The sequence below is a fragment of the Salvelinus fontinalis genome, chromosome 37 (assembly GCF_029448725.1).
Source record: "Salvelinus fontinalis isolate EN_2023a chromosome 37, ASM2944872v1, whole genome shotgun sequence".
Lineage (NCBI taxonomy): Eukaryota > Metazoa > Chordata > Actinopteri > Salmoniformes > Salmonidae > Salvelinus > Salvelinus fontinalis.
Genome location: NC_074701.1, coordinates 6,611,995 through 6,637,036, shown reverse-complemented (window position 1 = coordinate 6,637,036; position 25,042 = coordinate 6,611,995). Strand labels below are relative to the sequence as shown.

The 25,042-nt window shown below is 42.4% G+C and overlaps 1 protein-coding gene across 1 annotated transcript in view; it reads left to right on the top strand.

Moving 5' to 3' along the window:
• Nucleotides 1-25,042, top strand: part of LOC129836021 (inactive tyrosine-protein kinase 7-like) — a 190,290-nt gene that overhangs the window by 106,012 nt on the left and 59,236 nt on the right. The window contains exon 2 of the mRNA XM_055901759.1: nt 4,887-5,183. Coding sequence (XP_055757734.1) covers nt 4,887-5,183 — 297 coding nt within the window. The remainder of the gene's footprint in view (nt 1-4,886; nt 5,184-25,042) is intronic.

Here is a 25,042-nt window from a genome sequence, read left to right as displayed (position 1 = left end):
TGAGCAGCCAGATCCGTCAGCCAGCCATGAGCAGCCAGATCCGTCAGCCAGCCATGAGCAGCCAGATCCGTCAGCCAGCCATGAGCAGCCAGATCCGTTAGCCAGCCATGAGCAGCCAGATCAGTTAGCCAGCCATGAGCAGCCAGATCCGTTAGCCAGCCATGAGCAGCCAGATCTGTCAGCCAGCCATGGGCCGTCCCTCAGTCCGGAGCTGCAGTCCCTCAGTCCGGAGCTGCAGTCCCTCAGTCCGGAGCTGCCATTCCTCAGTCCGGAGCTGCCCCTTACCCTGGAGCTGCCCCTTACCCTGGAGCTGCCCCTTACCCTGGTGCTGCCCCTTACCCTGGTGCTGCCCCTTACCCTGGTGCTGCCCCTTACCCTGGTGCTGCCCCTTATCCTGGTACTGCCCCTTATCCTGGTACTGCCCCTGACCCTGGTACTGCCCCTTACCCTGGTACTGGTCCTTAGTCCGGAGCTGTCCCTTAGTCCGGAACTCCCCCTTAATGCAATGGGGTTAATGTGGAGGGGGGTCGTTTGGAGGAAGCCTAGGAGGTGGTTAGGTACTGTGGTGACGTGGGGACTACGACCAGAGCCGGAGCCGCCACCGTGGAGGGGAGCCCACCCAGACCCTCCCTTAGACTGTGTATGGTGCGCCCGGAGTTCGCGCCTCAAGGGGGGGGTTATGTCACGCCCTGGCCTTATTATTCTTTGTTTTCTTTATTATTTTAGTTAGGTCAGGGTGTGACATGGGGAATGTTTATGTTTTTGTTGGTTTTGGGTGTTTATTTGGTAAAGGGGTTATGGGGTGGAGTATATGGTTTTGTGTAGATGTCTAGCGTTGTCTATGTTGGTTAGTTATCTAGGAGAGTCTATGGTTACCTGAATGAGTTCCCAATTAGAGACAGCTGATTTCGGTTGTCTCTGATTGGGAGCCTTATTTAGGGTAGCCATAGGCTCTCATTGGTTGTGGGTAATTGTCTATGTAAGAACGTTAGTAGCCTGTATGTTTGTGCACAACGTTTGTAGCTTCACGGTCGTTTTGTTGTTTTGTTGTTTTGTTAAAGTGTTTTTGTGTCGTGTTCATCTTCGTGTTATAATAAAAGAAGATGGCATATTTTCCAACTGCTGCATTTTGGTCCGTTAATCCGCCACACGATCGTGACACATAGAGTTGATCAGGCTGTGTATTGTGGCCTGTGGAATGTTGTCCCACTGCTTTTTAATGGCTGTGCAAAGTTGATGGATATTGGTGGGAACTGAAACACGCTGTCGTCCAGTAGATCAAGAGCATCCCAAACATGCTCAATGTGTGACATACAGTTGAAGTCTGACGTTTACATACACCTTAGCCAAATACATTCAAACTCAGTTTTTCACAATTTCTGACATTTAATCCTTGTAAAAATTCCCTGTCTTAGGTCAGTTAGGATCACCACTTTATTTTAAGAATGTGAAATTTCAGAATAATAAATAGTAGAGAGAAGGATTTATTTCAGCTTTTATTTATTTCATCACATTCCCAGTGGGTCAGAAGTTTACATACACTCAATTAGAATTTGGTAGCATTGCCTTCAAATTGTTTAATTTGGTTCAAAAGTTTCGGGGAGCCTTCCACAAGCTTCTCACAATAAATTGGATGAATTTTGGCCCATTCCTCCTGACAGAGTTGGTGTAACTGAGTCAGGCTTGTAGGCCTCCTTGCTCGCACACGCTTTTTCAGTTCTGCCCATAAATTCTCTATGGGATTGAGGTCAGGGCTTTGTGATTGCCACTCCAATTCCTTGACTTTGTTGTCCTTAAGCCATTTTGCCACAACTTTGGAAGTATGCTTGGGGTCAATGTCCATTTGGAAGACCCAATTGCGAACAAGCTTTAACTTCCTGACTGATGTCTTGAGATGTTGCTTCAATATATCCACATAAGTTTCCTGCCCCATGATGCCATCCATTTTGTGAAGTGCACCAGTCCCTCCTGCAGCAAAGCACCCCCACAACATGATGCTGCCACCCCCGTGCTTCACGGTTGGAATGGTGTTCTTCAGCGTGCAAGCTTCCCCATTTTTTCCTCCAAACATAACGATGGTCATTATGGCCAAACAGTTCAATTTTTGTTTCATCAGACCAGAGGACATTTCTCCCAAAAATACGATCTTTGTCCCCATGTGCAGTTGTAAACCGTAGTCTGGCTTTTTTATGGCGGTTTTGGAGCAGTGGCTTCTTCTTTGCTGAGCGGCCTTTCAGGTTATGTCGATATAAAACTTGTTTTACTGTGGATATAGATGCTTTTGTACTTCTTTCCTCCAGCATCTTCACACGGTCGTTTGCTGTTGTTCTGGGATTGATTTGCACTTTTCGCACAAGTACGTTCATCTCTAGGAGACAGAACGCGTCTCCTTCCTGAGCGGTATGACGGCTGCGTGGTCCCATGGTGTTTATACTTGCGTACTATTGTTTGTACATATGCACGTGGTACCTTCAAGTGTTTGTAAATTGCTCCCAATGATGAACCAGACTTGTGGAGGTCTACAATGTTTTTTCTGAGGTCTTGGCTGATTTCTTTTGATTTTCCCATGATGTCAAGCAAAGAGGCAAAGAGTGAGTTTGAAGGTAGGCCTTGAAATACATCCACAGGTACACCTCCAATTGACTCAAATGATGTCAATTAGCAGAAGCTTCTAAAGCCATTACATCATTTTCTGGAATTATCCAAGCTGTTTAAAAGCACAGTCAACTTAGTGTATGTAAACTTCTGACCCACTGGAATTGTAATACAGTGAAGTATAAGTGAAATAATCTGTCCATAAACAATTGTTGCAAAGATTACTTGTGTCATGCACAAAGTAGATGTCCTAACCGACTTGCCAAAACTATAGTTTGTTAACAAGAAATTTGTGGAGTGGTTGAAAAACGAGTTTTAATGACTCCAACCTAAGTGTATGTAAACTTCCGACTTCATCTGTATCTGGTGAGTATGCAGGCCAAGAACTGGGACATTTTCAGCTTCCAGGAATTAGGTACAGATTCTTGCGACATTGGACCATGCGTTATCATGCTGAAACATGAGGTGATGGCGGCGGATGAATGGCACGACAATGGGCCTCAGGATCTCATCACAGTATCTCTGCACATTAAAATTGCCATCAATAAAATGCAATTCTGTTCATTGTCCGTAGCTTATGCCTACCCATACCATAACCACACCGCTACCATGGGGCACTCTGTTCACAACGTTGACATCATCAAAACCACTCGCCTGAGGCCTGTTGGACGTACTGCCAAATTCTCTAAAACGACGTTAGAGGCGGCTTATGCCAGAGAAATTAATATTAAATTCTCTGGCAAAAGCTCTGGTGAACATTCCTGCAGTCAGCATGCCAATTGCACGCTCCGTCAAAACTTGAGACATCTGTGGCATTGTGTTGTGTGACAATACTGCACATTTTAGAGTGGCCTTTTATTGTTCCCAGCACAAGGTTCACCTGTGTAATGATCATGCTGTTTAATCAGCTTCTTGATATGACACGCTTGTCAGGTGGATGGATTTTCTTGGTAAAGGAGAAATGCTCACTAACAGGTATGTTAAAAATCGTGTAGACAAATGTTTTTTTAACTTGCTTTTGTGCGTACTGTATGGAACATTTCTGGGATCTTTTATTTCAGCTCATGAAACATGGGACCAACACTTTACATGTCGCGTTTATATTTTTGTTCAGTGTATGACAATGTCGGGATGACTAGCAATTATGATCAGTATGAATAATGGTCTCGATGGCTTGCACGCATACAATTGGCAAAAAAGGCATCCGGTACGTGGCCAGAAAGCTCAGAATTAGAATTCACATATAAGCGATGTGACTTAATCATCTCGCATTGGACCAATACAAAAGCCCTTTAACCCACATGAGCCCAGTCCTGGATGAACGGAGAAACCATACACACACTCACATACATCCACTCAACTAGGTGTATTTTAAGTTTACGTCAACTCTGCCATTGGACCTTTCACTTTGATAATACACCATGACGTCAAAACTCATAACAACACTCAGTGGGACAAGATTTAGTGTAGGCCTACATTGCATCCCAAATGGCACCCTATTCCCTACATAGTGCACTTATTTTGACCAGAGCCCTTTGAATGCAACCCAGCCCATCCCTTATTTCTCACTGTTTATCCTATGGTCAAATTTAGTCTGTCACATTTTGATATAGGTCAACTGTGGACAAGCCTGTATTTATTCCCATCCTTTTCACTGCTCCTCAAATCATGGAGACATTAGTAAATAGGGCAGAAAATATTTCTCTATAGTGCTGAGAGTTAAACGCGTGTGTGCTTGTTAATATGTGTGTGTGCGAGCCATCATGTCTCAGTTTGTGAGAGCTGTATGTCTGTGATGGAGCATAACCGTGAGGAAGGAGAAGATATGTGTGTCAGAAGTCTCTCTTTCCTTCTCCATCTGTTCTAATGAAACACAGCTCATTCAGGAGACAAGCCTGTACTGCCGAATTTTTTTTTTTATAGAAAGGCTTGAATAAAATAGTCCAGTACGTTCGGAAGCTATAATGAGAATCTACTTTTCTTGGCTGTCATTATCCTTACAACATTTTAGCAATACATTTCAGTTTTCAATTCAGCTGTCAGTTTCCTGACAATGTTTATTCTCTGGATTAAGACCTACTATTAAACAACATTTAAATGTCTTGAATGACTCGAATCAAAGCTTTAATGGCTTCATTACTCAAGACCAAATGTTGTTGTGGTACAATGGTGACTAATGGAAACTGCAATAAAAATGTTACTCTTGTGGTCAGTGGTAAACTCATTTCAACATTATCTCTCTCTCCCTCCACACATTGTCCCCCCCCCCCTCTCTCCTCTATTTCCCTCAGTTCTTTGCATCCAGGCAGCACCTATCCAGTTCACCAAGGAGCCCAAATCCCAGGATGCATTGCATGGCCGCAGTGCCATGCTCCGCTGTGAGGTCAGCGACCCAGCAGACATCCAGTATGGCTGGCTAAACAACGGTCAGCCCCTGGATGACACCGAGAGGCGCTTCCGCGAGGTCAGCAACCTCAAGTTCACGGCGGTGGACCGGAGAGTGGACGCTGGGAACTTTGAGTGCGTGGCCACCAACACGGTCACAGGAGAGGAGGCCCACTCTACTAACGCCTCTTTCAACATCAAGTGTGAGTGTTAATACATGTCCCCCTACACTTGGGGTTGTGTTCCTTGAGATGCAACATTCAGAATAGATGTTAAATGCTGCAGAAAACATTTTTATCAATAGAGTTGACATGATGCCCAGGTCATCATGACAGAAAATCATATCTGTTACAAAAAAAAGCATTTCTATTTAACCGTTTTGCAACGTTTACACCCTTTTGAACAGACCCTTAACCATGAGCTGAACATGTGCAAGATTTTCCTCATGGACGTTAATACAAGTTTCAGATATGCAACACTGGTGGATTGTTATGTCTCAAAGCAGTCTACCTAAATTAAAAAGCCACATAAAAGCCTCAATATAGAATGTCGGGTAAGGTTGTACGAGATGAGAAAATGTTTCTATATACCTTGTAGGTACCTTGTTCTTTGTTGCTTCCTTCCCATTCAAAAGGAAACTTGATATGTGTGCCACCAAGCATGTGTTTCTTGTTTCTTTTCTCCGTTGTGTAACACTCACTTTTCCCACAACCCCTCAAAAGGCCTTTTGTGTGTCGAAATTACGGAGGAGTGAAACTCACCTTACATCCATATCATTATTTACGTTCTAGATTAACAGTGTCTTGTTTCGACATATTATTCATTCATGTTTTTCTCGACTGCCCTAAAAGTCCCGAACCCTTTGCCGTTTAAGGCCTCTTAGTACTCAGAGATCTCTTACTAAAACAAATCAAAGTTTATCGGTCGTGTACAAAGATTTGCAGATGTTATCACAGGTGCAGCGAAATGCTTGTGTTTCTAGCTCCAACAGTGCCGTAATAATACCTAGTAATACAAAACAGTATGCACATAATCCAAAAAGTAAAGAGAAAGAAATGAGGAAATATGAGAACGAGCATTATATATATACACATACATACATACAGTGCATTCGGAAAGTATTCATACCCCTTGACTTTTTCCACATTTTGTTACATCTCAGCCTTATTCAAAAATGTATTACATTAATTTCATCATCAATATACACACAATACCCCATAATGACAAAGCAACGACAGGTTTTTAGAAATGTTTGCAAATGTATTACAAATAAAAAACAGATACCTTATTTACATAACTATTGATTGGATATGATTTGGAAAGACACACACCTGTCTATATAAGGTCCAATAGTTTACAGTGCAACCATCTCTGCAGCACTCCACCAATCAGGCCTTTATGGTAGAGTGGCCAGACGGAAGCCAAATCCTCAGTACAAGGCACACGTCAGCCTGCTTGGAGCTGTTGCGCCTTCTTCACCACACTGTCTGTGTGAAGGGACCATTTCAGGTCATCAGTGATGTGCATGCCGAAGAACTTGAAGCTTTTGACCCTCTCCACAGTCGAACCGTCTATGTGGATGGGGTGTGCTCTGTCTGCTGTCTCCTGTGGTCCACAATCAGGAGGGGGCTGGGCACACACCCCTGTGGGGCCCCCGTGTTGAAGATCAGTGTGGCGGAGGTGTTGTTGCCTACCTTCACCACTTGGGGTCGGCCCGTCAGGAAGTCAAGGACCCAGTTGCACAGGGAGGGGTTCAGACCCAGGGCCCTGAGCTTAATGATGAGCTTGGGGACACTGTGGTGTTGAAGGCTGAGCTGTAGTCGATTAACAGCATTCTTACATAGTTATTTCTCTCGTCCAGGTGGGATAGGGCAGTGTGCAGTGCAATGGCGATTGCGTCGTCTGTGTATCTGTTGGGGCTGTATGCGAATTGTAGTGGGTCTAGGTTGTCGGGTAAGGTGGAGGTGATGTAGGCCCTTAACTAGCCTCTCAAAGCACTTCATGATGACAGAAGTGAGATCTACAGGGCGATAGTCATTTAGTTCAGTTACCTTCGCTTTCTTGGGTACAGGAACAATGGTGGACATCTTGAAGCAAGTGGGCACAACAGACTGGGATATGGAGAAATTGAATATGTCTTTAAACACCAGCCAGCCGGTCTGCACATGCTCTGAGGACGCGGCTTGGGATGTCGTCTGGGCCTGTAGCCTTGCGAGGGTTAACCCACTTAAGTGACTTACTGATGTCGGCCGCAGAGAAAGAGAGCACACAGTCCTGTCACATAACCAGTCCTGTCTCACTATGTTCCTGTCACATAACCAAACCACAGCAGCCCTCTTGTGTTTCAGTATGAAAACCAAGGGAACTGTCCAGCTGCCCTCCAGGAAGGGACTGGTGAAAAGGCTTTGTTTGTCAGGAGCTGCCCTCCAGGAAGGGACTGGTGAAAAGGCTTTGTTTCTCAGGAACTCCGTTGATATATCGGAACATATGTCCCCTTTCCCACATGATGGCCTTTAAAAACAACTGATGGCTTTTTAGAAAGCAGCTGGATAAAGCAAATGCCCAGACGATTCCACTGTTTCCCTTCAACGTGTTATGAGTCTTCAGAAAGCCAGGCTGGGTGGTTTTGACTGTGTGGTGAGGGCTAGGTCTGTTCTGTAGCTCAGAAGAAGCAGATGAGCACTAGATTGCAGAGTAGTGGAGCAATACACAGAACACACGTGCATGCTCGTGCGCACACACGCACACGCACACACACACACACAGGCCAATGAGGCTGTGGCGTTTTCTGCCTTGGCTCAGCTCCTATTAATGAAGGACAGCCTGTTATCCCAAAGAAACATATTATTTTTGAGGCCCTCGTCTGACCTGAAGGAAAATGCTTTTATGTCCTTTAATTAAAAGTGATTTATCGCTGCAATAAAAGCTTAGACTGACTCACTGACAGAGATAAAAACAAGTTAAACATGAACTACCAGTTGTCACAACTCAGAATAAACTAGATGATCTTCCAGGTCACGATTGTCAATTCAAAGAACACAAGAATGCTTTTATGTGTTAATCATTATTAAATATAGAGAAAGTTGTCTTTTAATTAAAAATGGTCTTCTATGGGGCTCCCGAGTGGCGCAGGCATTGCAACTCAGTACTAGATTCATCACTACAGACATCGTGGTTCAAATCCAGGTTGTATCACAACTGGCAGTGATTGGGAGTCCCATAGGGCAGGGCACAATTGGCTCAGCGTCGTCTGGGTTTGGCCGGTGTAGGCCGTCATTGTAAATCAGAATTTGCTCTTAACTGACTTGCCTAGTTAAATAAAAGGTTCAATATGTGTACCTGACCTGAAGTGCTATACTGGTGTATGTGCAAGTGAGAGAGACAGGATAATTCAGGAGTGAGAGAGACAGGAGAGTAGATTAAGTGTATTTATGAACTTTTGTAAGAGCTCATGCATGTACAGTATGTGCATACGCTCTGAGTGGTAGTTGTATATGGTCCACTTTTCCTTGACACATGTGCGAGAACATGTTTATAGGTCACCCTGTATCAAACAGGCTACTCTGTAGTTCAGGAGGCCAAAAGTTGTACGTGTACAGTGCCTTCGGAATGTATTCAGACCCCTTTGACTTTTTCCACATTTTGTTACATTACAGCCCTATTCTAAAATGGATTAAATACATTTAAAAATCCTCAGCAATCTACACACAACACCCCACAATTACAAAGTGAAAACAGGTTTATAGATTTCTCCAAATATATTAAAAAGAAATAGCAGAAAAACCTTATTTACATAAGTATTCAGACCCTTTGTGTTATGAGACTCAATTGAGCTCTGGTGCATCCTGTTTCCATTGATCATCCTATATATAAGGTCCCACAGTTGACGGGGCATGTCAGAGAAAAGAACAAGCCACACGGTTGAAGGAATTGTCCGTAGAACTCCGAGACAGGATTGTCTCGAAGCACAGATCTAGGGAAGGTTACCAAAAAAAATCCTGCAGCATTGAAGGTCCCCAAGAACACAGTGGCCTCCATCATTCTTATATTGAAGAAGTTTATAATCACGATGACTCTTCCTAGAGCATTCTCAGCAAGGTGGTGACCAAGGTGACCAAGAACCTGATGGTCATTCTGACAGAGCTCTAAAGTTCCTCGGGGGAGATGGGAGAACCTTCCAGAAGGAAAACCATTTGTGTAGCACTCCACCAATCAGGCCTTTATGGTAGAGTGGCCAGATGGAAGCCACTCATCAGTAAAAGGCACATGACAGCCCGCTTGGAGTTTGCAAAATGGCACCTAAAGACTATCAGACCATGAGAAACAAGATTCTCTGGTCTAATGAAACCAAGATTGAACTCTGGCCTGAATGCTAAGCGTCACGTCTGAAGGAAACCTGGCACCATCCCTACAGTGAAGCATGGTGGTGGCAGCAGCATACTGTTGGGATGTTTTTCAGTGGCAGGGACTGGGAGACTAGTCCGGATCGAGGGAAAGATGAACAGAGTAAAGTACAGAAAGATCCTTGATGAAAACTTGCTCCAGAGTGCTCAGGACCTCAGATTGGGGCGAAAGTTGACCTTCCAAAGGGACAACGACACTAAGCACACAGCTAAGACAACGCAGGAGTGGCTTCAGGACAAGTCTCTGAATGTCCTTGAGTGGCCCAGCCAGAGCCCGGACTTGAACCCTATCGAACATCTCTGGAAAGACCTGAAAATAGCTGTGCAGCAACGCTCCCCATCCAAACTGACAGAGATTGAGAGGATCTGCAGAGAAGAATGGGAGAAACTCCCCAAATACAGGTGTGCAAAGCTTGTAGCATCATACCCAAGAAGACTCAAGGCTGTAATCGCTGCCAAAGGTGCTTCAACAAAGTACTGAGTTTTATAAACGAGTAAAAATGTATAGAAACCTGTTTTTGCTTTGTCATTATGGGGTATAGTGTGTAGATTGATGAGGGGGGGGGAAATGATTGAATCATTTTTAGAATACGGCTGTAACGTAACAAAATATGGAAAAAGTCAAGGGGTCTGAATGTTTTCCGAAGGCACTGTATGTACACGTCTCTGAGTGTGCGTGTCTATGGTGGTGTGCATGTGTATTTGCACTTGTCCTACACACTGTGGACAAGAGAGTGTTGATAGAGCATCCTATCAAACAGGCCTTTCTGAGGGCTAATCTCTTAGGCCCTTTGAGCTTGGCTGGTGGATGGAGGAGGCTTCTGCCAGAACAAGGGTGAGGGTTAGCGGGGGTCCAAATAGAGAGACTAATGGTGTTTGGGTCTGGTGGGTCTGGAGACCGATGCCCTTCCCAGCACAGCCCTGCTCTTCCCCTCACTGCTCACTATAGCTACACAAACATACTGTACTCCTCTCTGATGCACTGCTGAGAGTCAGTTATTACATGGACACAGATACCAGGGTGAAAACACTGGTTTAGATAACTATAGTAGGTATTTCAGATTGATAAGAGAGGAGAAGAGAGGGAAGTGAGGGAAAGCCACCAGACTAGAATTATCTAATATGCCTTCAGATTTGGCCCATTTTTGCAGTATATCCAGACTTCCGTGGCCTATAATAAATAATCTTAAGGCTAGGCGTTCCGCTAGCGGCACAACTTCCGGTGAAACTGGAGGGCGCGCAATTCAAATAAATAATCATACAAATGATGGATATTAAACATGTAGGTACATACAAGTATCTTATATTGGTTGAAGGCTTAAATTCTTGTTAATCTAACTGCACTGTCCGATCTACAGTAGCCATTACAGCGTAAGCATGCCATGCGATTGTTTGAGGACAGCGCCCCACATCAAAATATTTTTCCACCGGCACAGGTTTCATAAATTCACAAATAGCGATTAAATATTTACTTACTTTTTGAAAATCTTCTTCTGATTTGTCATCCAAAGGGTCCTAGCTATAACATGTAGTGTATTTTTGTTAGATAAAATCCTTCTTTATACCCCAAAAAGTCAATTTAGTTGGCGCCATCGATTTGAGTAATCCACTCCTTCAACATGCAGCAAAAGGAATCAAATAATCTTCCGCTAAACTTTGTTAAAACAAGTCTATTGACTCCTCAGATACCCTCAGATAGTTTGATAACACTAAAATGTTATCAAACTATAATATTTCATACGGAAAGAAGTATGTTCAATAGGAAAACGATATTAGCAGGTGCATCTCGTCTTCATCGTGCGCGCATACACGAATTTCCAATAGTGTGTCCCAGTACTAAAACTAAAACTCACTATTCTTACTCGTTTTGGAAGAAACAAGCCTGAAACCTTGAACATTGAGTGCTGGCACCCAGTGGAAGTCATAGGAATTGCATACTGGGAGGTAGATTTTATTATTTCCCAATACTTTCCACTGTAAGAGCAATCTGTAAAAGAAATCTGGTTGGTTTTTCTCTGGATTGTCTCCTACCATATCTAGTCTTCTATATTTTTTTAACATTTCCCCAAACTTCAGAGTGTTTTCTTTCCAATGGTACCAATTATATGCATATCCTGAACAACAGGCAGTTTACTTTGGACACGTCAGTCAGGCGGAAATTGAGATAAAAGGACCCTAGCCTGAAGAAGATTTATAAATATATATATATACATATATATATATACCACTAGCTCTCCATTTCTTCCTCAAACCAGCAGTTAAACGGAGCACACGTGCAGATAAATTGTTGCTGTAAATTACAAGCTTTAATCACATCATTGGAAGTGAAAGCTGTATGTGTTTATCCACACATTTATCAATTAGTCAAATTCGTTGTCAACAGGTTTGACAGGCTATGGAACATTATAGACATCTTGTGTTTGACTATATTGTGACAGATATGTAAATATTTTCCCAACATGCATTAAACGCACAATAAGCCCAAATCTTTGCAGTAAATAGCCCTTGAATCCCTTTAGCGATTAATAGTGTATATGCGTGTGCATTCATGTGTGCGTTTGCATGTGTGTGGTGAAGCTATCATACATGTACAGTACCAGTCAAAAGTTTGGACACACCTACTTATTCAAGAGTTTTTATTTATTTTCATTATTTTCTACAGTGTAGAATAATAGTGAATACATCAAAACTATGAAATAACACATATGGAATCATGTAGTAACCAAAAAAGTGATAAACAAATCAAAATATATATTTTATTCTTCTAAGTAGCCACCCTTTGCCTTGATGACAGCTTTGCACAAAGTTGGCTTTCTCTCAACTAGCTTCACCTGGAATGCTTTTCTAACAGTCTTGGAGGAGTTCCCACATATGCTGAGCACTTGCTGGCTGCTTTTCCTTCACTCTCCTGTCCAACTCATCTCAAATGAGTTGAGGTCAGGTGATTGTGGAGGCCAGGTCATCTGATGCAGCACTCCATCACTCTCCTTCTTGATGAAATAGCCCTTACACAGCCTGGAGGTGTGTTTTGGGTCATTGCCCTGTTGAAAAACAAATGATAGTCCCTCTAAGAGCAAACCAGCTGGGATGGCATATCGCTGCAGAATGCTGTGGTAGCCATGCTGGTTAAGTGTGCCTTGAATTCTAAGTAAATCACCGACAGTGTCACCAGCAAAACACCATCACACCTCCTCCATGCTTCACGGTGTGAACCACACATGCGGAGATTATCTGTTCACCTACTCTGCATCTCACAAGGACATGGCGGTTGGAACCAAAAATCTCAAATTTGGACATATTTCCACGGTCTAATGTTCATTGCTCGTGTTTCTTGGCCCAAGCAAGTCTCTTCTTCTTATTGATGTCCTTTAGTAGTGTTTTCTTTGCAGCAATTCTATTGGCCTAAATTATTTATTGACTAACTAAATAATCACGCAATTACACAAACAGGATAGCTTACACATTGATTACTACACAATGCAATGAAAAGTCCCTAGTGGACTAACCCGATATGATGGCTTGTTACAAAAATGAAAAGGGAGGGGCATGTAAGAAAGAGCCAGAGAAGAGACAAAGGACTTTACCTACAGTTGAATAATATGCTCATCGTAAATATGGATATTTAGCACCCCAACAACCACTCATTCGGATTTTGAAATGCTTGTACATATTTACGATTGTATGTCTTTGTTGTCTCTGTTGAAATCGCCAGTCCGTCTGGGGAGAGTAGTTCGACAGAAGTCTCTGGTTTGTCCCCAAAGGTCACAATGGCTTTTGTAGTTGTAGCTTTTTGGTTTCGAAGTGTCTGAGAACGGATCTTCCAGAGGAAGTGTTCGTTAGAATGGATCTTTCACAGTACCACCCAGTGGTTCTCGGTCGAGTTTACTAGACTAAAGTACTTAAACAGCTGCAGACTGAATGTTCCCGTGTACTCTTCATCTTCGAGAGAGAGTTTCAGAGTTTCTAACCATTTCAACGTGCAACCACACTCCGTGTATTTCTGGTCTCATAGAGTCGGACCATTCGTGACGTCTGGTTCAACACCGTCCGTCTGCTTGGTCTGATATGTTAATTCTTCACGAGGGGTTTTATGCATTCTGGCAAAAGGGGCATTCCATGACACCTACATAATGTCTGTGCTCACGTGGTTGTGGTCACTGACTGGGTAGACCTTTTATATGAAAAATAATTCTCATTTAGAAGGCTAACATCAGATTTCATCTTCTCACAGATAGTTTCATATAAGTTCCACAACTGGGAAATATACACATTCTGAAATACAGCTATGTTGTTAAACTGTCCTTAATGAGATCCCAAAACACCAACTGATCTGACATAATTGTTCTTTCAGCACCCACGGATCGTTCCAACTGTTTGGATTACAGAAATATTGTTTCAATATCCAATCTCGGATGTCACAGTCCTACAAAATCTCTCTCTGTTGTAACAAAGGGATTTTTAACTTCCATTTGCAGAGTGGGAGAGAGAGAGTTCCTGCAGGTATTTATGACCATCATAAAACTGCCAACTTCACCCTTCTCCCCTTCTGCGGGAGAGAGAGGGTGCTGTAGAGTGGACCCACTGTAACCTGATCATTCAGATATTCCCAGGAGAGTCATGACACTATTTAAAAAAATATATATTTCACCTTTACTTAACCAGGTAGGCTAGTTGAGAACAAGTTCTCATTTGCAACTGCGACCTGGCCAAGATAAAGCATTTTGACACATACAACAACATAGAGTTACACATGGAATAAACAAAACATACAGTCAATAATACAGTAGAATAAAAAAAATAAGTCTATATACAGTGACTGCCAATTAGGCAAGATAAGGGAGTTAAGGAAATAAATAGGCCATGGTGGCGAAGTAATTACAATATAGCAATTAAACACTGGAATGGTAGAGGTGCAGAAGATGAATGTGCAACTAGAGATACTGGGGTGCAAAAGAGCAAGATAAATAAATACATAAATACAGTATGGGGATGAGGTAGGTAGATAGATGGGCTGTTTACAGATGGGCTATGTACAGGTGCTTTGATCTGTGAGCTGCTCTGACAGCTGGGGCTTAAAGCTAGTGAGGGAGATATGAGTCTCCAGCTTCAGTGATTTCTGCAGTTCGTTCCAGTCATTGGGAGCAGAGAACTGGAAGGAAAGGTGACCAAAGGAGGAATTGGCTTTGGGGGTGACCAGTGAGATATATCTGCTGGAATGCGTGCTACGAGTGGGTGCTGCTATGGTGACCAGTGAGCTGAGATAATTGTAGATAACCTGTAGCCAGTGGGTTTGGCGACGAGTATGAAGTGTGCGCCAGCCAACAAGAGCATACAGGTCACAGTAATGGGTGGTATATGGGGCTTTGGTGACAGAACGGATGGCACTGTGATAGACCGCATCCAATTTGTTGAATAGAATGTTGGAGGCTATTTTATAGATGACATCGCCGAAGTCGAGGATCGGTAGGATGGTCAGTTTTACGAGGGTATGTTTAGCAGCATGAGTGAAGGATGCTTTGTTGCGATATAGGAAGCCGATTCTAGATTTAATTTTGGATTGGAGATGCTTAGTGTGAGTCTGGAAGGAGAGTTTACAGTCTAACCAGACACCTAGGTATTTGTAGTTGTCCACGTATTCTAAGCCAGAGCCGTCCAGAGTAGTGATGCTGGACAGGCGGGCAGGTGCGGGCAGGGATCTATTGAATAACGTGGAGGCCACGGAAGGAGAGTTGTATGGCATTGAAGCTCGTCTGGAGGTTAGTTAACACAGTGTCCAAAGAGGGGCCAGAAGTATACAGAATGGTGTCGTCTGCGTAGAGGTGGATCAGAGAATCACCAGCAGCAAGAGCGACTTCATTGATGTATACATAGAAGAGAGTCGGCCCGAGAATTTAACCCTGTGGCATCACCATAGAGACTACCAGAGGTCCGGACAACAGGCCCTCCGATTTGACACACTGAACTCTTTTCTGAGAAGTAGTTAGTGAACCGGGCAAGGCAATCATTTGAGAAACCAAAGCTGTCGAGTCTGCCAATAAGAATGTGGTGATTGACAGAGTCGAAAGCCTTGGCCAGGTCGATGAATACGGCTGCACGACCTTCATGTCTTGAAGTAATGATGGACTGTCGTTTCTCTTTGCTTATTTGCGATGTTCTTGCCATAATATAGACTTGGTCTTTTACCAAATAAGGATATCTTCTGTATACCACCACTACCTTGTCACAACACAACTGATTGGCTCAAATGCATTAAGAAGGTAAGAAATTCCACAAATTAACTTTTAACAAGGGACACACATGATCCGTATGCTTTATTTCTACAATGTAGAAATAGTAAAAATAAAGAAAAACCCTTGAATAAGTAGGTGTGTCCAAACTTTTGACTGGTACTGTAAGTCCATCCATATGTGCATTGTATTAGAGTATATTTAGACCTAGAAACCCACTCCCCCCATTTGTCCAGCGATACAGTTGAGTGCAGCTGAGGTCTGGGAGAGTGGCCTGGGTTCCAAACGGCACCCTATTCCCTATATTATGCACTACGTTTGACCAGGGCCCTGGTCAAAAGTAGGGCATTGTATAGCGAATAGGGTGCCATTTGGGACGCATGCTAGCACTAATCTATTACAGACTCAATGGAGGCTCCTCTAATCCCTTCAGTTCAGAGCAGTAATTTAGAGTACAATTAAGCCCTGTGTTTTCTAATGAAGGCTTAGCCTAGTCCTCTCTGCTAGCTCTTTGTTTCAAGGTTCCACGTTTTAAAGCGAGACCACACCGAAATTAATGGTGGAATAGTAGTTTGACATTTTTCAACAGAACAACGAATTAACATCATAAATAGTTCTTACTTTTTGATGAGCTTCCATCAGAATCTTGGGCAAGTTGTCCTTTGTCCAGAAGAATCGTTGCTCGGTTGTAGATTGTCGCCTTCAACTTTGGAATTAGCAGTAAACATTAGCCATGTTGCGAAGACGTGCCCAACTCACTATAACGCAGCACTAAGAAAATTCCAAAAATCGCAATATACTGATATAAAATGATATAACTCGGTTTAAAATAACGACATTATGACGTTTTTAACACTTTTATCGAATAAAATCAGAGCCGTATATATCTAAGGCCTATAACGAGAGCTTTCCAGAACGCCATCCTGAGGTCTGTCTTGCGTCATGGTGAATGTTTAAGAGTGTACCCCACGTTCTAAAACCCTTTATATGGCCTCAGATCTGCCTAGCAACACCATTCCAATTCTCACTACTTGCTGACATCTAGGGGAAGGCGTATGCAGTGCATGTCGACCAATAGAATACATGCAAATTAATAAACTGACCCTAGAACAGACTGCCTGATTTCAGATTTCTCACTTCCGAACAGGAAGTTTGCTCTAACTTGAATTCTGTTTTACTCACAGATATAATTCAAACGGTTTTAGAAACTAGAGAGTGTTTTCTATCCAATAGTAATAATAATATGCATATTGTACGAGCAAGAATTGAGTATGAGGCAGTTTAATTTGGGAACGAATTTTTACAAAGTGAAAACAGCACCCCCTATTGAGAAAAGGTTAATGTCACGTGCACAAGTACAGTGAAATGCCTTTCTTGCAAGCTCCAAACCCAACAATAAAGCAACCAATATCAATGTGGCAGAAGAAATATCATAAGGTAGAGCAAAAACAGACGAGAAATAGAAATAAGAACACGAGAAAGTAAGAAGCTACATATACAGGGTCAGTTCCGATACCATATGTGACCCGTTTCAGGAAATAAGGCGTATGTCACGGTTCACTATTTCACAGGAGAGCCATTTGAACGTAAACTTTTTGTTTTATCAAAATGTGTTTTTTTTTGTTGCCAGAAATGCCTTCTGGAACATGTGAACTTTCATGTGCCTTAATAACAAACTTTTATGCCATCTGTATATCGTAATAAAAGTGTTAAATTACGAGCATAGTTGGTTTAGCCACAGATAAATACAGCAACCTTCCCACTAGCCATGATTGGCTGGGGTAATGAGAGGGCTGGACATGCCGAGAGAGGAGTTCAGATTGGTCTGCCATATAAAAGGCTTCTGTCTTTGAGCTGGTCATTCTGTGTTGGTAGTCATGTCGAACACAGCTTTTTTTAATGTATCGTGTAGTGGAGCTGCATAAATGTTGATCTCCACTTTCTGGAGGATCGAGTTTTGAAATTAGTGCAATTAGAGGATGATAGCTAAAGAGATGGAGAAAACACCTGTCTCCGGATTACATCTTCAAACTAAGGGCAACCATGACATGGCATCCGTGACAGGGAGACACGTCCATCAGGCATGATGATGTATGATGATGATGTAAGATAGTCTAGCTTGCTACATTTTCAGATATTACACATTTCTAATTTTGACTAAGTGGTTTCATTTCAAGCTAAAGTGTACTGTTAGCTAGTTGACGTTAGCTGGCTTGCTCCCTAGCTAACGTTACGTGTATGATGTTATTATTTGTATCCCAGAGCAGCTTGCTTGGCTAGTTAGAGCCTAATGTTAGCTGGCTGGCTGGCTCGCTCGCTAATGTTATGTGTATGATGTTATTAGCCGTATCTCAGAGCCGTTAGCTAGCTAATATTGAACCTGGTTGGTTAGCTACCACTACCAGCAGATTCATGCAAGGCGTAGTAACGTCATGAGTTGGCACTATGTTCATTGTTGTTAAACTAGCTAATGTTAGCTGGCTGTCTCGCTAGCTAACGTTACATGACGTGTATGATTTACATGTTGTTTACCTAGCTAGGTTCATTGTTTACCTAGCTAGCTAACTAGCTACATGTCTTAAGCTAAAGTGTACTGTTAGCTAGCTAGCTAACTTTAGTTGGCTGGCTCCCTAGCTAACGTAAGGTGTATGATGTTATTATTCGTATCCCAGAGCCATTTGCTTGGCTAGTTAGAGCCTAATGTTAGCTAGCTAACATTGAACCTGGCTGGGTAGCTCCCAGCAGATTCATGCAGGGTACTAATGTCATGATTTGGCACTATGTTCATTGTTGTTTAACTAGCTAATGTTAGCTGGCTGGCCCGCTAGCTAACGTTATGTGATGTGTATGATCGTTGTTTACCTAGCTAGGTTTGTTGCTTTCCTAGCTAGCTAGCTACATGTCTTAATAACAAAAGACTCCACTTCACAAGTAACCATTTCAGGTGCGTTCGTAAATTCAGTCTGAGTATGCCAGAGCGCAGAATAACTGATGAATTTATGAACGCACAACACCCGTTGGATATGGCCAGTGTCAGTAAACGTCAACAAAAAAGCATAATGAAATTGGTGCCAGCAGAGCTGGTTAGGCTGTTTTCATGTTATCCAGAGGTAAACAGAGATAAAGGTGTGTGTGTTCTGAACGCTCCCAGAGCGAAACGAGATGGGTGGAGCTAAAGCTTAAGAGGGTGTGAACGATGCTGAATGGTTGTAGACAAAGAGGAGCTCTTCACTGGGTACCAAAACACTCAAAGGCCATTTTCTCAAAAGTGAGTTTACAAGTTTATCAACTTTCTAAGCAGAATTACTTCCCATTGTTCCTCAAAAATGCAGTGTATGACATACCATTTTGTAGTTCTCTACTTTTACCCAATGTAAAAAAAAAACACCATTTAAAATGTAGCTACGTAAGACGATTTGAGCCGGTCGGTCACATTATTGCAATGTGCAGGGATACTGGAGCATATGTATTACAAAGTAGATCTCCTAACCGACTTGCCAAAACAATATTTTGTGAAAAATAAATTTGCGGAGTGGTTGAAAACTAGTTTTAATGACTCCAACCTAAGTGTATGTAAACTTCCGACTTCAAATGTAGTATTCCTATTCGTCTATGGCTCTGTTTGGGCGGTATGCAAATATGAGTGGGTCTAGGGTGTCTGGGATGATGGAGTAGATGTGTGCCGTAACCAGCGTTTCAAAGCACTTAATGATTACAGATGTGAGTGCTACAGGGCTTAAATAATTGTTGCGTGAGGTTTTAGAGTTATTGGGAACAGGAATTATTGTATTCATCTCAAGACATGTGGTGATTACAGACTGGGACAAAGAAAGGTTGAAATTGACCATGAAAATGCCAGGTGATCTGCGCATGCTCTGAGAACGCGCCCTGGAACAGGCCTTTGTGTCCAAGCCGGCCAACACTTGATCTCACTGGTAAAGAGTGGAGGCGACAGGAAGCCTATTGTCAGCTTGTTTGTTAGTCCTAGGGTTTGTAGGGTTGAACTTGATTGATTACTGTACGGAGATGTGGAATTACAGTGGCATGTGGAACTAGTGGGAAAGATGGGTGATCTGCAAATTATGATTTTTAAACACTCATTCCACACAGCACCTTTGGTGTATGTGCATGCATCCGCGCAAACACACCCAAACGTGCCCGTGCCCGCGCGCACACACACACACACACACACACATACTCCTCACCGTCACATTCGGGACTCTCTCCCTAATAGGATTCCATGTTTTCTTTTCCCCACAATGCACCACAGCATCTCAGCGCTACCTGGGAGATCAGCATCTGTGGTGTTTGATAGCAGAATTACGGAGTCTCCCAGGACCCCCTACACCTCAAGCTCTTTCATTTCCTATGGTTGGCTGTCAAAATAAGTCCCCCATGTGTATAGGTGTAATGATCCAGACAGTGCCTGCCTCTATGTGATATGGCCCAGGGGCCTCATTTATAACCATAGAGTAAATTTCACACTAAATATTTGCTTGTGCCATTTCTGAAAAGACTGCACGTACAAAAATATTGAGATTTATAAACTTGGTGCACTCCATACATACGCATGTTTCCCGTTTATAAATCACGCCCATCCTGAAACTGTGTGCGCGTGAACAAACATTAAAACTACCCTTATTTGCTGTATACTTAGGAAGTATTCGAATTAGGCCGAGGCAATAGCGAACTTGATCAAATGTCTTTGGAGCTGATGGCAGAATGTTAAACTTTTGCAGTGATATTTGCTGTAGGTCTAGGTTATCTTACATACACAAAGTTACATACGGTGGTTGCCGTAAGTAGGTTAGAGTCAGTTTGGTTAGAGCCAGTTTGCGCTGTTCTTTGAAGGGAAAGTACACAGCGTTGTACGAGATCTTCAGTTTCTTAGCAATTTCTCGCATTGCAAAAGGGTTTTCTAATGATCAATTAGCCTTTTAAAATAATATATTTGGATTAGCTAACAACGTACCATTGGAACACAGGAGTGATGGTTGCTGATAATGGGCCTCTGTACGCCTATGTAGATATTCCATAAAGAAATCTGCCATTTCCATGTCATTTACAACATTACAATGTCTACACTGTATTTCTGATAAATTTGATGTTATTTTAATGGACAAAAAATAGGCTTTTCTTTCAAAAACAAGGACATTTCTAAGTGACCCCAAACTTCTGAACCGTAGTGTATATTGGAACATTGCGCTGCGGACTTGCTTCCAATCAGCCACGAAGCAGCCCCAAACCATGATGCTCCCTCCACCATGCTGTATAGTTGGGATGAGGTTTTGATGTTGGTGTGCTGTGCCTTTTTTTCTCCCCACATAGTGTTGTGGGCTTATTCCAAACAACTCAACTGTAGTTTCATCTGTCCACAGAATATTTTGCCAGAATATTTGAAAATCCAGGTGCACTTTTGCAAACATCAGACGTGCACCAATGTTTTTTTTGGACAGCAGTGGCTTCTTCCATGGTGTCCATTCTTGTTTAGTGTTTGTTCCAGATATTTCTGGAAGTCTTTAGCTGAAACTCTAGGATTCTTCTTAACCTCATTGAGCATAATGCGCTGTGCTTTTGCAGTCGTCTTTGCAGGACGGCCACTCCTAGGGAGAGTAGCAACAGTGCTGAACTTTCTCCATTTATAGACAATTTGTCTTACCATGGACTGAGGAACATTTAATTATTTTTTATTTATTTATCTAGGCAAGTCAGTTAATAACAAATTCTTATTTACAATGACGGCCAAACCCGGACGACGCTGGGCCAATTGCGCGCCGCCCTATGGGACTCTCAAAAACGGCTGGATGAGACACAGCCTGGATTCGAGCCAGGGACTGTAGTGACGCCTCTTGCACTGAGATGCAGTGCCTTAGACCGCTGCGCCCCTCAGGAGCCCGAACATCAAGGCTTTTAGAGATACTTTTGTTACCCTTTCCAGCTTTATGCAAGTCAGCAATTCTTAGTCTTAGGTCTTATGAGATCTCTTTTGTTCGAGGCATGGTTCACATCAGGCAATGCTTCTTGTGAATAGCAAACTCAAATTTTGTGAGTGTTTTTTTATAGGGCTAAACATCTCCAATCTCATCTCATTGATTGGACTCCAGGTTAGCTGACTCCTGACTCCAATTATCTTTTGGAGAACTCATTAGCCTAGGGGTTCACATACTTTTTCCAACCTACACTGTACTGTGAATGTTTAAATGATGGACAATATAGACAAGAAAAATACAATCATTTGTTTGTAATTATTTTAAGCACACTATATTTGTCTATCGTTGTGACTTAGATGAAGATCAGATCAAATTTATGACCAATTTATACAGAAATCCAGGTAATTCCAAAGGGTTCACATATTTTTTCTTGCCACTGTATGTGTATAAGTGCAATATTGTCTGCTCGAGGAATTTGAAGTGAAAGTAATCCGACGTCATAAGCTACATAAGTAGCCTACAACCGTCTGTTCCACGTTAATAAACTGTTGTTTGGATCAGATGACATAGAGCAAAATATTTCAACTAGCTTATCTGTTTACTACTTTGAAGTGGATCCAATTAAACGTGAGATGGGACAAATGGTTTCCTTGTTGTAGGCCTATTGGCTACCTCGTGAGTATGAAACCATCACAGAAAAGGTGAGGAATCGAACTTTTGCGTGGAAACTGGGGCACGCATGTTTTGGGGTATGTTTTGTGCTTAAGCACGGTTTATAAATGAGGCCCCGTCAGTGTGAGCCCTTTGATCTCCAGTCTCCAGTGTCTGTCAGCCCCACACTGCTGGACTGGCACTGAGCAGAGAGACAGCATAAATGAGTGTGTGAGTGTGTGTGTGTGTGCGTGCGTGCGTGTGTTACAGACAGCAACGCTCTGGGTTGTTTTCAACTTGCCATCGATTCACTTGTCTACTTTCTGTCACTCACATCAGATGAGTATGGACACGTCCCTCAACAGAGAGCACTGGCTCCACAGCACCAAGCTATGTTTGGTGACAATAGAAGATTAGAGATGGGTAAAGCACATAGTATTGTATGGATACATAGCGTACAGTATGTTTTAAGACATTATATTGTTTAGTGTAGTTTCACGTCTCGTGTTTAGAAAGCTGTATGTTTATCCTTCTTTTTTAACACTTATTTTACCAGGTAAGTTGACTTAGAAGAACATATGAAGAGTTAATTTCCAAAATGCCATATCCACAAATGTTTCACATTTGTGTTTTTTTCACCACATAATATTGCTTACGGGTACATTCATGTGTTTGTGTAAAATATTGCTGTTCTCAGATTTTTTAATTGAGAGATTTTAGGTGTGCGTCAAAATGATTATTTTTTGTTGCAAAAAGCTACACATCTCTTGTTTAGCTGGAATGGAATGTTCGTATACTGTATATTTGACTGTGATATGTTGTTGTCTCACCTAGCTATCTTAAAATGAACTGTAAATCACTCTGGATAAGAGCGTCTGCTGAATGGCTAAATGTCAAATGTACATGTTTTACATATAGATCTCATATTACCAGTTAGATTTTTTTTAAACAATCTTTTTGTGTTGATGTCACAAATGTATCACTTAACACAGTTCTTTATGTAGTTATGTGTTACATTTGACTGTGTAAAACCTAGCAGTACTACTTATTTCTCTGAGAAGTGAGGCGGATATCTAGCGTTTAGCAATGATTATTTGTCTCTCTGAAATGAAACCATCAAGTGACAGATTTCAAACAAATACATGTCTGTCATTTGAACAAGCCCATGTGATGAATAGACGGTGGGGGAAAAAACAACACCCACTGGGCACAGACGTCAGTTAAACGTTTATTCCACGTTGGTTCAACATCATTTCATTGAAATGACGTGGGAAATATGTTGATTCAACCAGTGTGTGCCCAGTAGGCAATCTCTTTCATAAGTTCTTTAAACAATAAAAGCAAATGTACCAACATTTCTGAAAAGGGATATATAGTGTTTTTGGAAAGAAACTGTTCATTATTATCTTTTGCAGCAACGACCTGGGGAATAGTTGCAGGAGAGTCTCTATTCATCATGTCCATACCCATCTGAAATGTTTTTCATTTCACCATAATACAGTAGCCAGTTATGTCTGTTTTTCTGACCAAATCCACCCGTAACTCAGGTTACTGTGGTTTGACTGCATCAGGGAAACCATTCACCATGGCAACAAATCAGCACGTTGAGTGTAAACCCATACATACACACACATATTGGTCCCTTGGTGCGCCGAGGCGTGAATAACCCTAAGCCTCTGGCCTAACAATGTCCTAGCATTCATCTCTGTTATTAACACTAGCGATGCAGACCCTGGCGTTCTGCCTGACTCCTAGCTTTCATAAAGCCTTGTTTCTCCTAATGGCTTGTGGTTGCCAGGTTTCTCCTCTTTTCCCCCCTTTTCATTGCTCTGGTTCCTGTCTTGGTTGAGCATTCATTGTCAATAGAGTTTATAAAGTCAGATGATATCTGTCTGTAGTAACGGATGTATTTTATAGAGGGAAGGTGACAGGTGGAGGGTGTTCGGTCATATTACCAAGCAAACTGACAAGGCATGGCAGCCATATGGATGAGTATTTATGGACTGTGTGGTTAATTTCTCCTCTCTCCCTTTGTGACCCACTGTTTCCTCTTGGTTGGGAGGTTTGCCTCATCCCTCCTTCTCAGCACCCCTAATGACAGGTCTGTCTGTGTCTGGCCCCAGATCATAGTGAGAGCCTCACCCACAGTAGAGGACTTGACTGAAAGCCATAGCCAATCAGCATCCCTAAGTCCAACATCAGACATACTGCAAACAAACACACACACACACACACACACACACACACACACAAAGACACACACAGAGCTGTAGCACTAGGGCATGCTCTGTCACGGTTAGCTAATTCAATCAAATGCTTCAAAAACAACAGTGAAATGCTTACTTACGGGCCCTTCCCAACAATGCAGAGAGACAGAAAATAGAGACATATAAGAAAATAATAATAATACAAGTTATAATAAATGCACAATCAGTAACGATAACTTGGCTATATACACAGGGTACCAGTACCAAATCCATATGCAGAGGTATGAGGTAATTGAGGTAGATATGTACATATACGAGGAAAAAAGTAACTAGACAACAGGATAGATAATAAACAGTAGCAGTGTATGTGATGAGTCAAAAAAGTGATTGCAAAAAGGGTAAATGCACATAGTCCAGGTAGCTTTTTGGTTAACTATTTAACTAACGATTTAGAACCGCTTGCCTTGCAGTAGCAGAGAGAACAGTCTATGACTTAGGTGGCTGAAGTCTTTGACAATTTTTAGGGCCTTCGTCTGACACCGCCAGGTATAGAGGTCCTGGATGGCAGGGTCCTTAGCTTAGTGATGAACTTCGAGGGCACTATGGTGTTGAACGCTGCGGAGCTGTAGTCAATGAACAGCATT